Source organism: Aedes albopictus, chromosome 1 (genome assembly GCF_035046485.1).
Source record: "Aedes albopictus strain Foshan chromosome 1, AalbF5, whole genome shotgun sequence".
NCBI lineage: Eukaryota > Metazoa > Arthropoda > Insecta > Diptera > Culicidae > Aedes > Aedes albopictus.
The window spans coordinates 170,921,130-170,944,027 of NC_085136.1; the positions used below are offsets into that span (position 1 = coordinate 170,921,130).

A 22,898-nucleotide genomic window follows, 5' to 3' on the forward strand; every position below is an offset into this window, starting at 1 on the left:
CCGGATCGTGCAAGAGTCAAGCTGATCGGTTCATCCGTTCTTGAGTTTTGTTGCCTCAAAGGGACTTCAAACTCATTTTTATATATATAGAAGATAAACTAAATCATTTACATAGACAGTAGCATTACGGAATATTTTTTAATAATTCCTGTGAATCCATTAAGATTCTCAGAAATTTCCAGTCTTCTGGCATGCATTCTAGAAACTATAGAAAATATTTTAAATTATTTAAAAACATCAGTACCACAATAAAAAAATATTTAAATCATTCCTGAGAATCTCTTGAGCTTACCAAACATTTCCAGTGATCTGCTAAATATTCTAAAAATTATAGAAAATATTCTCAATCATTTATAGACATCAGAAGCATCACTGAATATTTTTAAATAATTCCTGAGAATCCTTAAAGATTCTCAGAAATTTCCAGCCTTAAGCCTTTACCTACCTTAAGCCTTTACCAAAAGTATGTAAATTCGTTGCTGAGGTTTAGACAGATTTGTTGGTTCACTAAGTCCTCCCAAATTGCAGAGTGATGCTAAAGTTATAGATCTTTGATACTGACCACTTTTACCAAAAATATCCAAATTTGTCTCAGAGGTTTAGACAGATTTGTTGGTTCACCCAGTCCTCCCAGATTGCATGGTGATGCAAAAATCATCAGTCTTTGATACTGACCACCTTTACCAAAAATGTTTAAATTCGTTGCAAAGTTTTAGACAGATTTGCTGGTTCACTAAGTTCCCCCAAATTGCATAGTGATGCAAAAATTATCAGTCTTTGATACTGACCACCTTTACCAAAAACATCTAAATTTGTTGTAGAGATTTAGACAGATTTGTTAGTTCACCAAGTCCTCCCAAATTGCATAGTGATGCAAAAATTAGCAGTCTTTGATACTGACCACCTTTACCAAAAACATCTAAATTTGTCTCAGAGGTTTAGACAGATTTGTTAGTTCACCAAGTCCTCCTAAATTGCATTAGTGATGCAAAAATTATCGGTCTTTGATACTGACCACCTTTACCAAAAACATCTAAATTTGTTGTAGAGATTTAGACAGATTTGTTGGTTCTCTAAGTCCTCCCAAATTGCATGGTGATGCAAAAATTAGCAGTCTTTGATACTGACCACCTTTAGGGTAATTCGCCAATTGTTGAACGGTTAGTACCGGCATTGTGGTTTTCGTTTGTTTTTCCGTGCATAATTCCTCTTTAGTTGAAAAATATCCAGTGAACGTCTAGATCTACTTATCCCTTATACTGCCTATTGAATTTGTATTCCCTCAAATCCTATTTTCTAAGAGAAAATAGAACATTTGTATGGGAAGTCTGTAACCCAAATGTTGAACGCTTCCTTAAGTTAGCTCATCCTAATGTTGGACGGTTCTCGCCAATTGTTGAACGGTTGAAGCTTTGTTCGTAATTGATGACGTATAACCCGACATCAACCTATCATTCACCTGTTTTTATTCTGGCCACCAAACCCAACATAGACAGGACAGTTACCCAATGTGGGTCCAACAGTGGTCCAACATTTGATAAAAATTGACCCGACTTTGACCCGACATCCGATATTTTTTCACCCTGGCGGATTTTTTCCGGTTTTTTTTTTGTGTTTTGTGCCCAGCTAGTCCGAGCTAATGACAATTCATTTAAATGGCAAAAAATCGCACATTTTAAGAGAGCTCTAGTGGACTGAAATCGGTTTAATGATGACTAGATGCAAACATGGCTGAAAAGATTTGATTAGAAGCGAAAACGACTGAAAAAAAGTACGCCTTTTAAAGCCCCTGAAACTCTTCTGGAAACCCATGGGACCCACTCAACCCCCAAGAACACTCATGGAACGACCCTGAAATCCCTTGAAAACCCTTGGATTGCTGCTGAGCCTCCTGGAACGCCTTGAAATACTCCTGGGACCCCCTAACACTCTAAATTCCTCTTGAACACCTCTGAAACGCCCTTGAAACCCATTGAAAACCTTTGGACTATCTGAAGTCCACTGGAACACCCCTAGATCATCCCTGGAACGCCTTTGAAACCCCACGAAATGTACGGTTAGGTAAAAAAATCTAGCAGTCATGCTAACATCGTAGGTTATGCCAGTGTTCAACAATTGGATCATGAATGCATAATGATAGTGTGATAAGAAAAATGTTTTTTTCAAATTAAATTACAATGAAAATGTGATTTTAAACAATGTTAAACTGTTAATGACATCCTTCCAGTTCTTGTAACTATGGTGTGCCTTTGATATTTGTGGTCGATTTGCCCGCAAAGCTTAGTTCGTAACAGCAATTTCTTAAAATTAATCTTAAGAATTGTGCAGTTTTCGTGTCATCAGCGGTACAAAATTTTCAACCAATTTTTTTGACGAAAAATATGTATAATTTTGTAACTTAATTAGAGCAATATTGTGACCCACATGTATATGCATCTACATAATACGTTTACGTTGGATGAAAATTACTTAAGTAAGATTTATAATAAAATATTCAGAAACTGTTCAACATTTGGGTAGTGTTCAACAATTAGCGAATTACCCTACCAAAAACATCTAAATTTGTCTCAGAGGTTTAGACAGATTTGTTAGTTCACCAAGTCCTCCTAAATTGCATTAGTGATGCAAAAATTATCGGTCTTTGATACTGACCACCTTTACCAAAAACATCTAAATTTGTTGTAGAGGTTTAGACGGATTTGTTGGTTCACTAAGTCCTCCCAAATTGCATAGTGATGCAAAAATTATCGGTTTTGATAGTGACCGCCTTTACCAAAAATATCTAAATAGAGGTTTAGACAGATTTGTTGGTTCACTAAGTCCTCCCAAATTGCATAGTGATGCAAAAATTATCGGTTTTGATAGTCACCGCCTTTACCAAAAACATCTAAATTTGTTGTAGAGGTTTAGACGGATTTGTTGGTTCACTAAGTCCTCCCAAATTGCATAGTGATGCAAAAATTATCGGTTTTGATAGTGACCGCCTTTACCAAAAATATCTAAATAGAGGTTTAGACAGATTTGTTGGTTCAATAAGTCCTCCCAAATTGCATAGTGATGCAAAAATTATCGGTTTTGATAGTGACCGCCTTTACCAAAAATATCTAAATAGAGGTTTAGACAGATTTGTTGGTTCACTAAGTCCTCCCAAATTGCATAGTGATGCAAAAATTAACAGTCTTTGATACTGACCACCTTTACCAAAAACATCTAAATTTGTCTCAGAGGTTTAGACAGATTTGTTAGTTCACCAAGTCCTCCTAAATTGCATAGTGATGCAAAAATTAGCAGTCTTTGGTACTGACCGCCTTTACCAAAAATATCTAAATTTGTTGTAGAGGTTTAGACAGATTTGTTGGTTCACTAAGTCCTCCCAAATTGCATAGTGATGCAAAAATTAGCAGTCTTTGATACTGACCACCTTTACCAAAAACATCTAAGTTTGTCTCAGAGGTTTAGACAGATTTGTTAGTTCACCAAGTCCTCCCAAATTGCATAGTGATGCAAAAATTAGCAGTCTTTGATACTGACTACCTTTACCAAAAACATCTAAATTTGATTCAGAGGTTTAGACAGATTTGTTGGTTCACCAAGTCCTCCCAAATTACATAGTGATGCAAAAATCATCGGTCTTTGATACTGACTATCTTCACCAAAAATATCTAAATTTGTATCAAAGGTTTAGACAGATTTGTTGGTTTACCAAGTCCTCCCGAATTGTATATTACATATCGTTCATCATGTCCTCCCAAGCTGCTAGGTGACGCAAAACTCTTAAAACTCATGGAGTTGATACAAAACTCCTAAAACTTATGGAGTTACTCCAGTGGTTCTTGAGACATTCTTTTACTTGATATGAACTTGTCGCCCAGAAGGTTCACCACAAGGGCTGATTCAAATATGACGTCCAGCATTTTTCAGGATTTTTAGACCTCCTCCCCCCTCTGTCACGCTTTTTCGTATACCTAATACATGGAGTGTCACACTTTCTCAGACCCCCCTCCCCCCTAAAAGATGGACGTCATATTTGAATGACCACAAACGAAGATATTCGTCTGTGGGTTCACCATGTCCTCCCAGGTTGCGAGGTGACGCAAAACCAACTTATAGAGCTACTCCAACAGTTCTTGAAAGATCCTTCCAATTGATTTGAATTGAACTTGAACTCCTAAACTTCTTATTAGGTTCACCACGTGCTTCTTAATTGTATAGTGATGCGAGAAATCACTCTAATTTGATTTGTTCGAATCCACAACCTATTTGATTTTTCGGGGGTCAAAAGTCAGATTTTATGTTCACGTGGTATATGCATGGCTCCTCAGTAGCTCATATTTATTAATTGGGTACAAATATAGCCTTTATTTCAAGACAAGTAGAGTACTTAACTGTTGATTAGATTATTTATTGAGAACATTATTTGAACAACAAAATCATGAAACTGAAGAACTGGATAGTTAACTTCCGAATCTACCCTACATCTAGCGCCATTTCACGCCAATCACTTCTTATCGGCGCATTTCGCAATAAACTCATAGAAATTGGCGCCTCGAACCGCAGCACCGACGAGTAGATCTGGCTGGTTTTGCCCCAGGCCCACCAAATCCGACTGCCGAAAGTCTTCTCAAAATTCGGCTTCAAGTTGCTTCTCGGCACCTTTCGAACCGATCTGCACAAAGATTGACTCATAGGGAAATTTAGAACCGCTTAGTTCTCGCCCGTCGAAATGCTAACCCTTTGGAGCCGGAGGGGTCATATATGACCCCGGCGATGAAACCGAGCATAGCAAACGTGTTCCACACCAGCGAGGTTGCGTCGACAGCGGCAAAAAAAATCGGCTCCAAAAGGTTAAGTTGCTTCCAAGCAATTTAGCGCCACTGAATAGCTCGTAGATCGAGACATTGCTGAAGAAGCCATCTAGTTCAATCATCGGAAGTAGTCTTGCACCGGACACGGTCCCCGTCCAAACAGCGAAAGTATTTTGATAGACCAGCGGTTGATTGATGGGTTAGGCGAGCTTGCTGCAAAGGATGTTTCGTATACGTCGAGTGATAGGCCGCGAACTTCCAGAGCATTGCATCGATGATGTGCAACGCGTGGATGATTTTCTCTTTCAACCTGGAAAACAGAAATTTTATGGGAAAACAATGTGAAGTTTTTTTAGATTGATTATCGGAGAAATAAACTATATTTAAACTTGCCCTGCTACGGTGGCTTACCTTATTGGCGGAAATTTCCTCTTCAATTTCTCCGTATAGAACCGTCCGTGGCGCATAGCCCCTAATTTGCGTCTAACCGGATTTGTCCCGATCGTATCGTAGTAGAACACATTGCCGTTGCTTTTGCTCATAAACACCGTCCGAATGATTCCGCGCTGGTTTTACTAACACATTGCCACGCGTAATTCGACGCACATTTCGTGAACCCATCCGTCGGCAAGGGACGCGTTTTGTGGTCCAAATTCCATTGTCGCCAAAGCGTTTCCTGAACCAGTTGTTTGTCGATCGGTTTTAGCCTCCTCGAACATTGTCCATCAAGCCTCTTAGTCTCTGGATCTGTCGGCAGTCCAAGACCAAGTGTCTCCACAAACGAAGATACAGACGGAGCAGTAATCGTTTTTTTCGGTCGCACCTACTTTCGCAAGCCCCTCTTGTTTTCTGTAATTGCTTGCATTGGCTAACCCCTTGAACGGGCGAAATGAGCGAACTGTCAAGTGACTTGTCAACAACTTGTCTGTTTATAAACATTGTAAGCTTTGCATTTTGCAGCAGACCAAAAGTTCCGCTTTGTAACACCAAAATCAAACCGGTCGGGATAGAATCCTGGAACACCGGGAAAAATATACGTTAGGGTGCGTACGGACCGCTTGGGTGCGGATCTGATCATGTGTACCGGAGGGTTCTTCGTAAAGAAAAATTGCCAGATCATTTTGAAGCTACTGTAGGAACTTGTGTTTGATGCTGCTGGTAGTGGCGGTGATCCGACCAGGTTGAAACGCTATTGTCAAGGTAAGAATTCCTTATCGAGAGAATCTACTTCAATAATTGAAATTATTGTTCAAAATTCAGGTTCGTTTTCAGGTAAACGCTGACGTGATGTATACATTCTGGCTAAATCCTACGGAAAAGTGTCTATTGTAAAGCCACCTTCCAGTCGCAGTCGGCGATATATAGTTTGTCATAATCCGTTGCAACAGGGAGACACCACAGACGAATTTATACAGACGTAAGAGTGCGGTGCAAACCACTTAAAATTTTCGGTACCATGTTTTCTTCTTCTTGTTGGGCAGATTTTTTTCGAGGGGACTAGTTATTACCATTTTGCGGTTGTTTTATACGCATTGGTGTACCCCTTTCACAAGATTTTGACAGTTTTTCGCCGCCTTCGCCGGCTTTCGCCCGTGCTTTCGTCGCACCAAAAATTTTCTCGTTTTGTTTACTTTTCGATGGTGCGCGGTCAAATTGTACATACCGGTTGTGAACATTCCGGAAAATTCGGTTCCTAGCCGGTGGTATCACAAAGAAGCTATTTCCGGGCTATGGAAAAAGTGTACCCCGGCTGAAGGCGCTCTAAAAAACTAATGGTAAGGATCCGGCCGAGCGGAAACCGCGGAAACTAACAACCATTGCTACTTTTAGAAAAAAGAACGAGTGCGACTGCAAAGCGATCGAACCGAGCCGGGCTGTATCGACCGTGCTCTGCTGGCGGAGTGCAATCAGTAACTGATTGTGTCACAGAAGGACATCCGGCATGGAGAGCTCGTGGTCGACAAAGAGAACTGAAAGCACGAAGTGCTCAGAAGGACGGGGACTACGGTGGATTCCGAGCTGACAATCGGTGCTTCAACAGGTTAGCGTTGCACAGTCAGTCGGGTTTTTGGAATCAAGGACATCAAAGCAGTAAGTTTTTCTATTTTTTTTTTTTCTTGTGAAGTCATTTATAAATTAAAAAAAAATCCCTTATTACAGGCTAGGAGCTAACCTTCTACTATAATTTCGGAAGCAAAGGTAACAAAAAGAGGATCTGCCACTGTAATGTGAGCAAATAATCCGGCTTTATCGGGAATTATTACCTTCCTCCGCTGGAAGATTCTTCAGTCACATGTCGGGGCAAAAAAACAAAGGATCGAAGCGTAAAAAATCGCAGAAAATCGTCTGGCAGCGGAAAACTGCCATTGAAAGGGCTTCGAAGGATGACACTACAAGATAGTAAAATCAGATGGCGGAAATCGGTGGTGGTGGAACCAGTGGTAGGTGATGGCGTGATGGGATCACCGTTTAGCTCAAACCACCAGTAACAACGAATGTGATCTACGAGAGTGTGACTATTGAGGTGAGCTTGGCTGCTACGGAGAATACCCTAAAGGTGGACGATTATTCCGGGTTGAAAGAAAAACATAAGCCCTGTTCAACGACGTAGGTTGAACTTGCTCGAAGTTGCTGCATCCTACTCTTACCCATTTGTCAACAAACGGGAAAGAGCGGGATGGAGCAAGTTCGAGTAAGTTAAACCTACGTCGTCGAACAGGACTATAGTCGCCGAACAAGAGTGGTAGCAAGCGGACATGAAAGTTGTCCATCGTTTTGAGTGGGATTCATCTCGTATGGGATAACCCGCGTAGGAGTGGTTTTTTTCATTGTTTAATCCTTTAACGACGTAAACAAAATGATGGAATTTGGCAAAGCACATAGACGATCCGAATCAGATCGGGCTTTCTCTGGATTACACACGGTAAGATATTCCGGAAAAGCTTAATGTAATTGAATTTATGTTCACGCTCCTGCTATGCCTCTTTCCAGGAGTATCGAATAAAACTTCAAAATTGCGAAATTTACATCGAATTTAATTTCATTTACTCGAAAAATTCAATTGCGTACAAACGCGGTCGTAACTAATCACTCGACCTCTGCGTAACCCGTCACTCGCATTTGGCTAACTTTTCAGAGCTTTACAGTTGGTCTTCGGTAGGTCCCAGAATATGTCTTCACATCAATAACTCTCACGACGCCATCATCACACTGCTGAATTATACCCATTGGCCAACTTCCTCGTTCGGTGAGCATGTCGGTTACGTAAACGATATCTCCAGACTGTAACATGGATTGTTGGTCTGCCCACTTCTGCATGGGAATCAAACCAGGCAAGTATTCCTTAAGCCATCTGATCCAAAACAAATCGATAAGTGCTTGAGTCTTCGGCATTGCTTTCCCTAATGGAGGTCATGTTTATCAAATACTGATTTGGGGTTAAAGTTTCAGGGTCGTTCACATCCGTTGAAACATACGTTAACGGTCTGCTGTTAACAATATGTTCAGCTTCAAGCAATACAGTATGCAAAACTTCTTGTCGTGGTACTCGTTCTTTAAGTTTATCGTGAAGTGGACCGGATGCTTCTAGTCAACCGCTCCCATATGGCTTGCTGTGGGAGGGTTGAGTTTCCATTTGATCCCTTGGAGCAAAACTTCATTCTCAATACATATCCAAAAAACTTGTATGCTTCAAAGCCTCGCGTAACTCTTCATCAGCTCCTCGCAGGTTCGTTCCATTATCAGAGCATATTTCTTTGGGTTTGCGTCGTCTTCCAATCATGGGGCGTAGAGCCAAGATGCTCGAATCTGTGGTTAAAGAATGTGCCATCTCGACTCGACGTATATGGCTCGAGTCGTCATACACGTAAATATCACGCCATACCGCTTCTCTCTGTAACGCCCTACAGTGACTTCAAAAGGGCCGAAGAAGTCCATACTACAAAACGTAAACGGTTGACAGTGTGGCCGTAGACGACACTGTGGAAATTGTCCCATACGTCTGCCTTAGTCCACGTAGCTGCATCAACTTCTCCAATATACCACACGCGCATGAGTCCATCAGAATCCAGAAATGGTGACAGTTTGTTCAGCTTACTTGAAGACTTCAGTTTTGTAGCGTCTCGTAGTGCCTGAAGCTCATCCGGAAACTGCTCGTTCTGCACATGCTTTATACAACGTTTGATTGCTGCTGCTTCGTCTTCTGGAGTTATTAACTAATTGCTGCTGCTTCGTCTTCTGGAGTATTCTGGAGTATTAATAGCTTTTTTGTGCCAAACTTCGTAAAAGTATGTGGTTGCACGTATAAATCTTCTCCAGCTACTAAACCTTTAGTGCGTCTGGTAGGGTATCGCGCCACTTGGGCGGTGGCTTCTTAATTCGTCTGTTTTCCACTATAACTCAGTCAATTTTGAACCAATTGACTTGACTCACCGCATTCCAAAAATTGTGTCAATTGGTTCATATTTGAATGAGTTATAGTTGAAAACAGACGAAAATAGAAGCCACCGCCCAAGTGGCGCGATTCCCTAGTTCTGGATTTGAATCCGTCACGATGTTTACTGCATTCACCTCATTTGAAAATTCCTCTTGTGCCTCTGTCATTTCTACCGGATCAGAATAGATAGGCGAGTTTTATTCACTTCGCTGAAGAAATTCTGGACCGCGATACCATCTTCCTTGTGGCTGGATATTGAATGTACCCGTGTCTTGTTGCTTCATCCACCACATTATCCGTAGTCGAAATCCATCTCCAATCGGCCGATGTGGACTGCTCTAATTTCTCTGACCTTTGCTTACAAACATTTTCAGTGCTTTTCTAGTGTTCAACCAACTTATTAACGTCTTCGAATATTACGCATTAAGATTCTCAGAAATTCCCAATCTTTTAAGATGTATTCTAACAACTATAAGATATCAACTACATAAATAATTTACATAGACAGTAGCCTTACGGAATATATTTTAAAAATTCCTGTGAATCCATTAAGATTCTCAGAAATTTCCAGTCTTCTGGTATGCATTCTAGAGACTATAGGAAATATTTTAAATTATTTATGAACATCAGCACCATATTAAAAAAAATATTTAAATAATTCCTGAGAATCCCTTAAGCTTACCAAACATTTCCAGTGATCTGCTAATATTCTAAAAATTATAGAAAATATTCTCAATCGTTTATAGAAATCAGAAGCATCACTGAATATTTTTAAATAATTCCTGAGAATCTACAGATTCTCAGTTGCATTACGGAATATTTTTAAATAACTCCTTAGAATCCCTAAAGATTCTCAGAAATTTCCAGCCTTCTGGGATGTATTCTAGAAACTTTAGGAAATATTCTAAATCATTTACAGAGATCAATAGCATTACGGAATATTTTCAAATAACTCCTGAGAATCCCTTAAGATTCTCAGAAAATCCCAGACTTCTGAGATGTATTCAAGAAACTATAGGAAATTTTCTAGATTATTTAAAATAATCAATATCATTACGAAATATTTTTAAAGAATTCCTGAGAATCTCTAAAGATTCTCAGAAGTTTCCAGTCTTCTGGGATGTATTCTATAAAATATATGAGAAAATACAAATCATTTACAGATACATTACGAAATATTTTTATATAAATCCTGAGAATCTCTATTTCCAGTCTTCTGGAATACATTCTAGAGACTAGAATAAATATTTTAGGTCATTTATAACATTTAATAGCATTACGGAATATTTTTAAATAATTCCTGAGAATCCTCCTGAGCTTCTCGGAAATTCCCAATATTTTAAGATGTATTCTAACAACTATAAGATATAAACTTAATCATTTTCATAGACAGCAGCATTATGGAATATTTTTTAAAAAGTCCTGTGAATCCATTAAGATTCTCAGAAATTCCCAGTCTTCTGGGATGTTATTGTATAAACTAATAGCTGTCCCGGCCAACTTTGTGTTGCCATTTGTGGCTGTGGTGTTTTGACAACTTTTGGGTTCATTGCAGCACGGCACTCTAGATCGATTTTATTGCGATCGTGTTGATTTTCTTCTCAGCTCCTGCAAATTTCGGATGTTTCACATTTTCTCTCTATTTAAATTGATTTTCATAACTTTTTAAACAGCCACCATCTGGGCCACCATAAATACAAATCAATCCATGTAAGAGTCATCATGATCGGTCAGCCATTCTTGAGTTTTGTTGCCTCAAAGGGACTTCAAACTCATTTTTATACAGGGTGTTAGGTTCCTGAGTGCAAACTTTTTAAAGGGTGATAGAGGACCATAAATGGTGAAAAAAATTGTTCTACGCATATGGTCAAATCTCAACCGTTACGTAGTTATTGAACTTCCCATGTTTTTGACTCTCATTGCCTTAACTGGCTATAACTTGAAAATGGTCAAACTTATCACAATTTTTTTACCCTTATTCGAAAGATTATTGAATTTTCTATCAAATGGCATCTTTGAATCGATTGGTTTAGTTAAATAACTAAGTTTTGTAGAGCAAAATAGCTCAAAATAGTGTGTTTTAATTTGTTTTTGTCAATTATCTTTGAAACATGCGCAATAAAATAAAATTCTTTCTTTGGCAAAGTTGTGGCCCCTGTTCCACTCTACAATTCGTTCTTTGACATCAAACTTCTAGCTCTTATCGGTTTCTTGCTATTTCGAATTAAATGTGTGGCACAGTGAGTAAAAAAGTACTTACCTTGACAGTTGCAAATTTATGACCTGAAATACGAAGTTTAAATCAAAATTGCAAGAAAACGATAAGAGATAGGCGATTGATGTCAAAGAACGAATTGTTGAGTGGAACAGGGACCACAACTTTGCCAAAAAAAGAATTTTAATTTATTACGCATGTTTTAAAGATAATTGACAAAAACAAATTAAAACACACTGTTTTGAGCTAATTTGCTCTAGAAAACTTAGTAATTTAACTAAACCAATCGATTCAAAGATGTCATTTGATAGAAAATTCAATAATCTTTCGAATAACGTTAAAAAAATTGCGATAAGTTTGACCATTTTCAAGTTATAGCCAGTTAAGGCAATGAGAGTCAAAAATATGGGAAGTTCAATAACTACGTAACGGTTGAGATTTGACCATATGCGTAGAACAATTTTTTTCACCATTTATGGTCCTCTTTCACCCTTTAAAAAGTTTGCACTCAGGAACCTAACACCCTGTATATATAGATACAAATCATTTACAGAGACAGTAGCATTACGAAATATTTTTAAATAATTCCTGAGAATCCCTAAAGGGTATCAGAAATTCCCAGTCTTCTGGGATGTATATTAGAAACTAGAGGAAATATTCCAGATCATTTATAACAATCAATAGCATTACGGAATATTTTTAAATAATTCCTGAGAATCTCTAAAGATTCTCAGAAATTCCAAATCTTTTAAGATGTATTCTAATAACTTTAAAATATAAAGGGCCTGTCCATAAACTACGTAGACTCTATGGGGGGAGGGGGGGAGGCGGGGGTTTGGCCAAAGTCTACGCTCCATACAAATTTCAAAAATTGTATATGAACAAAAGTCTACGAGGGGGTAGGGGGTGGGGGGTCTGAGATGACCGAAAAAAAAGTTTACGTAGTTTATGGACAGCGCCAAACTAAATCATTTACATAGACAGTAGCATTACGGAATATCTCTTAATAATTCCTGTGAATCCATTAAGATTCTCAGAAATTCCCAGTCTTCTGGCATGCATTCTAGAGACTATAGGAAATATTTTAAATTATTTATGAACATCAGTACCATATTTGAATTTTTTTTTAAATAATTCCTGAGAATCGCTTAAGCTTACCAAACATTTCCAGTGATCTGCTAAATATTCTAAAAATTATAGAAAATATTCTCAATCATTTATAGAAATCAGAAGCATCACTGAATATTTTTAAATAATTCCTGAGAATTCCTAAAGATTCTCAGAAATTTCCAGTCTTCTGGGATGTGTTATAGAAACTATAGGATATATTCTGAATCATTTACAGAGACAGTAGCATTACGGAATATTTTTGAATAACTCCTGAGAATCTCTACAGATTCTCAGTTGCATTACGGAATATTTTTAAATAATTCCTTAGAATCCTTAAAGATTCTCAGAAATTTCCAGCCTTCTGGGATGTATTCTAGAAACTAGGAAATATTCTTAATAATTTACAGAGATCAATAGCATTACGGAATATTTTTAAATAATTCCTGAGAATCCCTTCAGATTCTCAGAAAATCCCAGTATTCTGAGATGTGTTCAAGTAACTATTGGAAATTTTCTACACACTTAGCAAAAATCACCGACTTCGGTAATATTTTACCGAAATCTCAACCGTTAAGTTTTTTGCCGGAGAAATTCGGTGACGTTTACCGAATTTCGTTAAAATTTGACAGATAAACGATAACATTTTACCGAAATTTGGTAATTTTTACAGGATTTCGGTAAAAAACCATTACCGAACGTTCAGCTGTTGAGATTTCGGTAAAAATTACCGAACGCGGCTAGCTGTGTAGATTATTTAAAATAATCAATAGCATTACGAAATATTTTTAAATATTTCCTGAGAATTTCTAAAGATTATCAGGTATTCCCAATCTTCTGGGATGTATTCTAGAAACTATAGGAAATATTCCAGATCTTTTATAACAATCAATAGCATTACGGAATATTTTTAAATAATACCTGAGAATTTCTAAAGATTATCAGAAATTCCTAATCTTTTAAGATGTATTCTAACAACTATAATATATAAACTAAATCATTTACATAGACAGTAGCATAACGGATCTTTTATAACAATCAATAGCATTACGGAATATTTTTTAATAATTCCAGTAAATCCATTAAGATTCTCAGAAAGTCCCAGCTCTCTGGGATGTATTCTATAAACTATAGGAGAAAATACAAATCATTTACAGAGACAGTAGCATTACGGAATATTTTTGTATAATTCCTGAGAATTTCTGAAGATTATCAGAATTTCCCAATCTTTTAAGATGTATTCTAACAACTATAAGATATAAACTAAATCATTTACATAGTCAGTAGCATTACGGAATATTTTTTAATAATTCCAGTGAATCCATCAAGATTCTCAGAAATTTCCAGTCTCTCTGGGATGTATTCTATAAACTATAGGAGAAAATGCAAATCATTTAAAGAGACAGTAGCATTACGGAATATTTTTGTATAATTCCTGAGAATCTCTAGACTCTCAGATATTTCCAGTTTTCTGGAATATATTCTAGAAAGTAGAGGAAATATTTTAGATCATTTATAACATTCAATAGCATTACGAAATATTTTTAAATAATTCCTGAGAAACCCCACAGATTATCAGGTATTCCCAGTCTTCTGGGATGCATTCTAGAAACTATAGGAATATTCCAGATCTTTTATAACAATCAACAGCATTACGGAATATTTTTAAATAATTCCTGAGAATTTCTAAAGATTATCAGAAATTCCCAATCTTTTAAGATGTATTCTAACAACTGTAAGATATAAACTAAATCATTTACATAGATAGTAGCATTACGGAATATATTTTAATAATTCCAGTGAATCCATTAAGATTCTCAGAAATTCCCAGCCTTCTGGGATGTATTCTATAAACTTTAGGAAATATTCTTAATCATTTACAGAGATAAATAGCATTACGGAATATTTTTAAATAATTCCTGAGAATCCCTTAAGATTCTCAGAAAATCCCAGTATTCTGAGATGTGTTCAAGAAACTATTGGAAATTTTCTAGATTATTTAAAATAATCAATAGCATTACGAAATATTTTTAAATATTTCCTGAGAATTTCTAAAGATTATCAGGTATTTCCAATCTTCTGGGATGTATTCTAGAAACTATAGGATAAAATACAAATCATGTACAGAGGCAGTAGCATTACGGAATATTTTTAAATAATTCTTGAGAATCCCTAGATTCTCATGTATTTCCAGTCTTCTGGAATACATTCTAGAAAAAACTAGAGGAAATATTTTAGATCATTTATAACATTCAATAGCATTACGAAATATTTTTAAATAATTCCTGAGAAACCCCACAGATTATCAGGTATTCCCAGTCTTCTGGGATGTATTCTAGAAACTATAGGAATATTCCAGATCTTTTATAACAATCAACAGCATTACGGAATATTTTTAAATAATTCCTGAGAATTTCTAAAGATTATCAGAAATTCTTAATCTAAATATATAAACTAAATCATTTACATCATGATTTACATAGACAGTAGCATAACGGAATATTTTTTAATAATTCTAGTAAATCCATTAAGATTCTCAGAATATCCCAGCTCTCTGGGATGTATTCTATAAACTATAGGAGAAAATACAAACCATTTACAGAGACAGTAGCATTACGGAATATTTTTGTATAATTCCTGAGAGTTTCTAAAGATTATAAGAAATTCCCAATCTTTTAAGATGTATTCTAACAACTATAAGATATAAACTAAATCATTTACATAGACAGTAGCATTACGGAATATTTTTTAATAATTCCAGTGAATCCATTAAGATTCTCAGAAATGTCCAGTCTTCTGGGATGTATTCTATAAACTATAGGAGAAAATACAAATCATTTACAGAGACAGTAGCATTACGGAATATTTTTGTATATTCCTGAGAATCTCTAGATTCTCGAATATTTCCAGTCTTCTGGAATATATTCTAGAAACTAGAGGAAATATTTTAGATCATTTATAACATTCAATAGCATTACGAAATATTTTTAAATAATTACTGATAATTTCTAAAGGTTATCAGAAATTCTCAGTCTTCTGGGATGTATTCTAGAAACTAGAGGAAATATTCCAGATCATTTATAACAATCAATAGCATTACGGAATATTTTTAAATAATTCTTGAGAATCTCTAAAGATTCTCAGAAATTCCCTTTTTTAAGATATATTCTAACAACTTGAAGATACTAGCTGTCCCGGCAAACGTTGTCTTGCCACGCTGTGGTGGTTTGACAACTGTTGAGCTCATAACGTCACCGCACTCTAGATTGGTTTCATTTCGTACGTGTTGATTTTCTTCCCAGCTAACGAAAATCAGTACTTTATCAATTTTCACCCTTTTCTAGTTGATTTTCGTGGCTTTTTGTACATATAAACACAGCTAACACGAATAAGAACCGGATCGTGCAAGAGTCAAGCTGATCGGTTCATCCGTTCTTGAGTTTTGTTGCCTCAAAGGGACTTCAAACTCATTTTTATATATATAGAAGATAAACTAAATCATTTACATAGACAGTAGCATTACGGAATATTTTTTAATAATTCCTGTGAATCCATTAAGATTCTCAGAAATTTCCAGTCTTCTGGCATGCATTCTAGAAACTATAGAAAATATTTTAAATTATTTAAAAACATCAGTACCACAATAAAAAAATATTTAAATCATTCCTGAGAATCTCTTGAGCTTACCAAACATTTCCAGTGATCTGCTAAATATTCTAAAAATTATAGAAAATATTCTCAATCATTTATAGACATCAGAAGCATCACTGAATATTTTTAAATAATTCCTGAGAATCCTTAAAGATTCTCAGAAATTTCCAGCCTTAAGCCTTTACCTACCTTAAGCCTTTACCAAAAGTATGTAAATTCGTTGCTGAGGTTTAGACAGATTTGTTGGTTCACTAAGTCCTCCCAAATTGCAGAGTGATGCTAAAGTTATAGATCTTTGATACTGACCACTTTTACCAAAAATATCCAAATTTGTCTCAGAGGTTTAGACAGATTTGTTGGTTCACCCAGTCCTCCCAGATTGCATGGTGATGCAAAAATCATCAGTCTTTGATACTGACCACCTTTACCAAAAATGTTTAAATTCGTTGCAAAGTTTTAGACAGATTTGCTGGTTCACTAAGTTCCCCCAAATTGCATAGTGATGCAAAAATTATCAGTCTTTGATACTGACCACCTTTACCAAAAACATCTAAATTTGTTGTAGAGATTTAGACAGATTTGTTAGTTCACCAAGTCCTCCCAAATTGCATAGTGATGCAAAAATTAGCAGTCTTTGATACTGACCACCTTTACCAAAAACATCTAAATTTGTCTCAGAGGTTTAGACAGATTTGTTAGTTCACCAAGTCCTCCTAAATTGCATTAGTGATGCAAAAATTATCGGTCTTTGATACTGACCACCTTTACCAAAAACATCTAAATTTGTTGTAGAGATTTAGACAGATTTGTTGGTTCTCTAAGTCCTCCCAAATTGCATGGTGATGCAAAAATTAGCAGTCTTTGATACTGACCACCTTTAGGGTAATTCGCCAATTGTTGAACGGTTAGTACCGGCATTGTGGTTTTCGTTTGTTTTTCCGTGCATAATTCCTCTTTAGTTGAAAAATATCCAGTGAACGTCTAGATCTACTTATCCCTTATACTGCCTATTGAATTTGTATTCCCTCAAATCCTATTTTCTAAGAGAAAATAGAACATTTGTATGGGAAGTCTGTAACCCAAATGTTGAACGCTTCCTTAAGTTAGCTCATCCTAATGTTGGACGGTTCTCGCCAATTGTTGAACGGTTGAAGCTTTGTTCGTAATTGATGACGTATAACCCGACATCAACCTATCATTCACCTGTTTTTATTCTGGCCACCAAACCCAACATAGACAGGACAGTTACCCAATGTGGGTCCAACAGTGGTCCAACATTTGATAAAAATTGACCCGACTTTGACCCGACATCCGATATTTTTTCACCCTGGCGGATTTTTTCCGGTTTTTTTTTTGTGTTTTGTGCCCAGCTAGTCCGAGCTAATGACAATTCATTTAAATGGCAAAAAATCGCACATTTTAAGAGAGCTCTAGTGGACTGAAATCGGTTTAATGATGACTAGATGCAAACATGGCTGAAAAGATTTGATTAGAAGCGAAAACGACTGAAAAAAAGTACGCCTTTTAAAGCCCCTGAAACTCTTCTGGAAACCCATGGGACCCACTCAACCCCCAAGAACACTCATGGAACGACCCTGAAATCCCTTGAAAACCCTTGGATTGCTGCTGAGCCTCCTGGAACGCCTTGAAATACTCCTGGGACCCCCTAACACTCTAAATTCCTCTTGAACACCTCTGAAACGCCCTTGAAACCCATTGAAAACCTTTGGACTATCTGAAGTCCACTGGAACACCCCTAGATCATCCCTGGAACGCCTTTGAAACCCCACGAAATGTACGGTTAGGTAAAAAAATCTAGCAGTCATGCTAACATCGTAGGTTATGCCAGTGTTCAACAATTGGATCATGAATGCATAATGATAGTGTGATAAGAAAAATGTTTTTTTCAAATTAAATTACAATGAAAATGTGATTTTAAACAATGTTAAACTGTTAATGACATCCTTCCAGTTCTTGTAACTATGGTGTGCCTTTGATATTTGTGGTCGATTTGCCCGCAAAGCTTAGTTCGTAACAGCAATTTCTTAAAATTAATCTTAAGAATTGTGCAGTTTTCGTGTCATCAGCGGTACAAAATTTTCAACCAATTTTTTTGACGAAAAATATGTATAATTTTGTAACTTAATTAGAGCAATATTGTGACCCACATGTATATGCATCTACATAATACGTTTACGTTGGATGAAAATTACTTAAGTAAGATTTATAATAAAATATTCAGAAACTGTTCAACATTTGGGTAGTGTTCAACAATTAGCGAATTACCCTACCAAAAACATCTAAATTTGTCTCAGAGGTTTAGACAGATTTGTTAGTTCACCAAGTCCTCCTAAATTGCATTAGTGATGCAAAAATTATCGGTCTTTGATACTGACCACCTTTACCAAAAACATCTAAATTTGTTGTAGAGGTTTAGACGGATTTGTTGGTTCACTAAGTCCTCCCAAATTGCATAGTGATGCAAAAATTATCGGTTTTGATAGTGACCGCCTTTACCAAAAATATCTAAATAGAGGTTTAGACAGATTTGTTGGTTCACTAAGTCCTCCCAAATTGCATAGTGATGCAAAAATTATCGGTTTTGATAGTCACCGCCTTTACCAAAAACATCTAAATTTGTTGTAGAGGTTTAGACGGATTTGTTGGTTCACTAAGTCCTCCCAAATTGCATAGTGATGCAAAAATTATCGGTTTTGATAGTGACCGCCTTTACCAAAAATATCTAAATAGAGGTTTAGACAGATTTGTTGGTTCAATAAGTCCTCCCAAATTGCATAGTGATGCAAAAATTATCGGTTTTGATAGTGACCGCCTTTACCAAAAATATCTAAATAGAGGTTTAGACAGATTTGTTGGTTCACTAAGTCCTCCCAAATTGCATAGTGATGCAAAAATTAACAGTCTTTGATACTGACCACCTTTACCAAAAACATCTAAATTTGTCTCAGAGGTTTAGACAGATTTGTTAGTTCACCAAGTCCTCCTAAATTGCATAGTGATGCAAAAATTAGCAGTCTTTGGTACTGACCGCCTTTACCAAAAATATCTAAATTTGTTGTAGAGGTTTAGACAGATTTGTTGGTTCACTAAGTCCTCCCAAATTGCATAGTGATGCAAAAATTAGCAGTCTTTGATACTGACCACCTTTACCAAAAACATCTAAGTTTGTCTCAGAGGTTTAGACAGATTTGTTAGTTCACCAAGTCCTCCCAAATTGCATAGTGATGCAAAAATTAGCAGTCTTTGATACTGACTACCTTTACCAAAAACATCTAAATTTGATTCAGAGGTTTAGACAGATTTGTTGGTTCACCAAGTCCTCCCAAATTACATAGTGATGCAAAAATCATCGGTCTTTGATACTGACTATCTTCACCAAAAATATCTAAATTTGTATCAAAGGTTTAGACAGATTTGTTGGTTTACCAAGTCCTCCCGAATTGTATATTACATATCGTTCATCATGTCCTCCCAAGCTGCTAGGTGACGCAAAACTCTTAAAACTCATGGAGTTGATACAAAACTCCTAAAACTTATGGAGTTACTCCAGTGGTTCTTGAGACATTCTTTTACTTGATATGAACTTGTCGCCCAGAAGGTTCACCACAAGGGCTGATTCAAATATGACGTCCAGCATTTTTCAGGATTTTTAGACCTCCTCCCCCCTCTGTCACGCTTTTTCGTATACCTAATACATGGAGTGTCACACTTTCTCAGACCCCCCTCCCCCCTAAAAGATGGACGTCATATTTGAATGACCACAAACGAAGATATTCGTCTGTGGGTTCACCATGTCCTCCCAGGTTGCGAGGTGACGCAAAACCAACTTATAGAGCTACTCCAACAGTTCTTGAAAGATCCTTCCAATTGATTTGAATTGAACTTGAACTCCTAAACTTCTTATTAGGTTCACCACGTGCTTCTTAATTGTATAGTGATGCGAGAAATCACTCTAATTTGATTTGTTCGAATCCACAACCTATTTGATTTTTCGGGGGTCAAAAGTCAGATTTTATGTTCACGTGGTATATGCATGGCTCCTCAGTAGCTCATATTTATTAATTGGGTACAAATATAGCCTTTATTTCAAGACAAGTAGAGTACTTAACTGTTGATTAGATTATTTATTGAGAACATTATTTGAACAACAAAATCATGAAACTGAAGAACTGGATAGTTAACTTCCGAATCTACCCTACATCTAGCGCCATTTCACGCCAATCACTTCTTATCGGCGCATTTCGCAATAAACTCATAGAAATTGGCGCCTCGAACCGCAGCACCGACGAGTAGATCTGGCTGGTTTTGCCCCAGGCCCACCAAATCCGACTGCCGAAAGTCTTCTCAAAATTCGGCTTCAAGTTGCTTCTCGGCACCTTTCGAACCGATCTGCACAAAGATTGACTCATAGGGAAATTTAGAACCGCTTAGTTCTCGCCCGTCGAAATGCTAACCCTTTGGAGCCGGAGGGGTCATATATGACCCCGGCGATGAAACCGAGCATAGCAAACGTGTTCCACACCAGCGAGGTTGCGTCGACAGCGGCAAAAAAAATCGGCTCCAAAAGGTTAAGTTGCTTCCAAGCAATTTAGCGCCACTGAATAGCTCGTAGATCGAGACATTGCTGAAGAAGCCATCTAGTTCAATCATCGGAAGTAGTCTTGCACCGGACACGGTCCCCGTCCAAACAGCGAAAGTATTTTGATAGACCAGCGGTTGATTGATGGGTTAGGCGAGCTTGCTGCAAAGGATGTTTCGTATACGTCGAGTGATAGGCCGCGAACTTCCAGAGCATTGCATCGATGATGTGCAACGCGTGGATGATTTTCTCTTTCAACCTGGAAAACAGAAATTTTATGGGAAAACAATGTGAAGTTTTTTTAGATTGATTATCGGAGAAATAAACTATATTTAAACTTGCCCTGCTACGGTGGCTTACCTTATTGGCGGAAATTTCCTCTTCAATTTCTCCGTATAGAACCGTCCGTGGCGCATAGCCCCTAATTTGCGTCTAACCGGATTTGTCCCGATCGTATCGTAGTAGAACACATTGCCGTTGCTTTTGCTCATAAACACCGTCCGAATGATTCCGCGCTGGTTTTACTAACACATTGCCACGCGTAATTCGACGCACATTTCGTGAACCCATCCGTCGGCAAGGGACGCGTTTTGTGGTCCAAATTCCATTGTCGCCAAAGCGTTTCCTGAACCAGTTGTTTGTCGATCGGTTTTAGCCTCCTCGAACATTGTCCATCAAGCCTCTTAGTCTCTGGATCTGTCGGCAGTCCAAGACCAAGTGTCTCCCTGTTGCAACGGATTATGACAAACTATATATCGCCGACTGCGACTGGAAGGTGGCTTTACAATAGACACTTTTCCGTAGGATTTAGCCAGAATGTATACATCACGTCAGCGTTTACCTGAAAACGAACCTGAATTTTGAACAATAATTTCAATTATTGAAGTAGATTCTCTCGATAAGGAATTCTTACCTTGACAATAGCGTTTCAACCTGGTCGGATCACCGCCACTACCAGCAGCATCAAACACAAGTTCCTACAGTAGCTTCAAAATGATCTGGCAATTTTTCTTTACGAAGAACCCTCCGGTACACATGATCAGATCCGCACCCAAGCGGTCCGTACGCACCCTAACGTATATTTTTCCCGGTGTTCCAGGATTCTATCCCGACCGGTTTGATTTTGGTGTTACAAAGCGGAACTTTTGGTCTGCTGCAAAATGCAAAGCTTACAATGTTTATAAACAGACAAGTTGTTGACAAGTCACTTGACAGTTCGCTCATTTCGCCCGTTCAAGGGGTTAGCCAATGCAAGCAATTACAGAAAACAAGAGGGGCTTGCGAAAGTAGGTGCGACCGAAAAAAACGATTACTGCTCCGTCTGTATCTTCGTTTGTGCTGACAGTGCTGTTAAAAGGCTTGGCCTGCATGACGTTTATATCAATCAAAGCTGATTTCAAGCAAAACAAAAATAAACCCTCGACTGATCCGGAGCAAGACGATTAAATATCCTCGGAAATTTCTTCCGATCAATAGGGTGTTTGAAGCTTGTTATCAGACACTTTAAGCATTGAATTGATACAGAAAATGTATAACTACTTTCTCGATTATATTATTAATGCATCGGATGTTAATCTGTGGAGTATTGTCTATCCGGTTGGAATCAGGACAGACATTCAATCAAAAATTACCATTTCCTTGGACCACAAGTGTCGCATCTGTTTCGCATCTAGTGCGCTGTGTTGCTGACAACAACGGGAAGGATGCGCACTACTTTTAACATGATTCAAAAACGTCACGAGTTGGGTCGCGTCGCGACTTGATTGTGCGAAGTCCGGTTTGGTGGCGGCCCGACAATATCAATCGTTTTATCCACATCCACAGACGAACACCAAAACTAAAGCCTTCAGTACACGCTTTGCCAAATGTGCAAATATTTGGCAAAATTTGACAAATTTATTTGTCATGCGTGTACTGACCAAATAAATTTGCAATAACATTGTTGTGCAAATATTTGCCTAACTTTGTCACGACGAATATTTGATAATATTACAAATTTAGCACTTTTCCAGTAAGGCAATATAGCAAATATTTGGTCATGTTTGCAACTCCGATCAGTACTCGAATGGCAAACATGTGCAAATG

The 22,898-nt window shown here is 37.5% G+C and overlaps 1 protein-coding gene and 2 long non-coding RNA genes across 3 annotated transcripts; 1 reads left to right on the top strand and 2 right to left on the bottom strand.

The window, feature by feature from the left end:
- Nucleotides 1–4,381: 4,381 nt before the first annotated feature.
- LOC109426193 (uncharacterized) lies at nucleotides 4,382–5,559 on the bottom strand. The gene is made up of 2 exons (XM_062845836.1): nucleotides 5,217–5,559; nucleotides 4,382–5,115 (listed from the first exon to the last, which is right to left on the bottom strand). Exons 1-2 carry the CDS (start codon nucleotides 5,345–5,347, stop codon nucleotides 4,920–4,922), a joined length of 327 nt encoding a protein of 108 aa, XP_062701820.1. The 5' UTR covers nucleotides 5,348–5,559; the 3' UTR covers nucleotides 4,382–4,919.
- A 306-nt stretch (nucleotides 5,560–5,865) lies between these two features.
- Nucleotides 5,866–8,702, top strand: LOC134285289 (uncharacterized). Its single transcript, XR_009996271.1, has 4 exons — nucleotides 5,866–6,005; nucleotides 6,066–6,580; nucleotides 6,636–6,896; nucleotides 6,966–8,702. It is a non-coding gene; the product is annotated as an uncharacterized LOC134285289 (long non-coding RNA).
- An 11,636-nt stretch (nucleotides 8,703–20,338) lies between these two features.
- LOC115267416 (uncharacterized) lies at nucleotides 20,339–22,154 on the bottom strand. The gene is made up of 3 exons (XR_003897781.2): nucleotides 21,727–22,154; nucleotides 21,174–21,666; nucleotides 20,339–21,072 (listed from the first exon to the last, which is right to left on the bottom strand). It is a non-coding gene; the product is annotated as an uncharacterized LOC115267416 (long non-coding RNA).
- Between the last annotated feature and the right edge of the window lie 744 nt (nucleotides 22,155–22,898).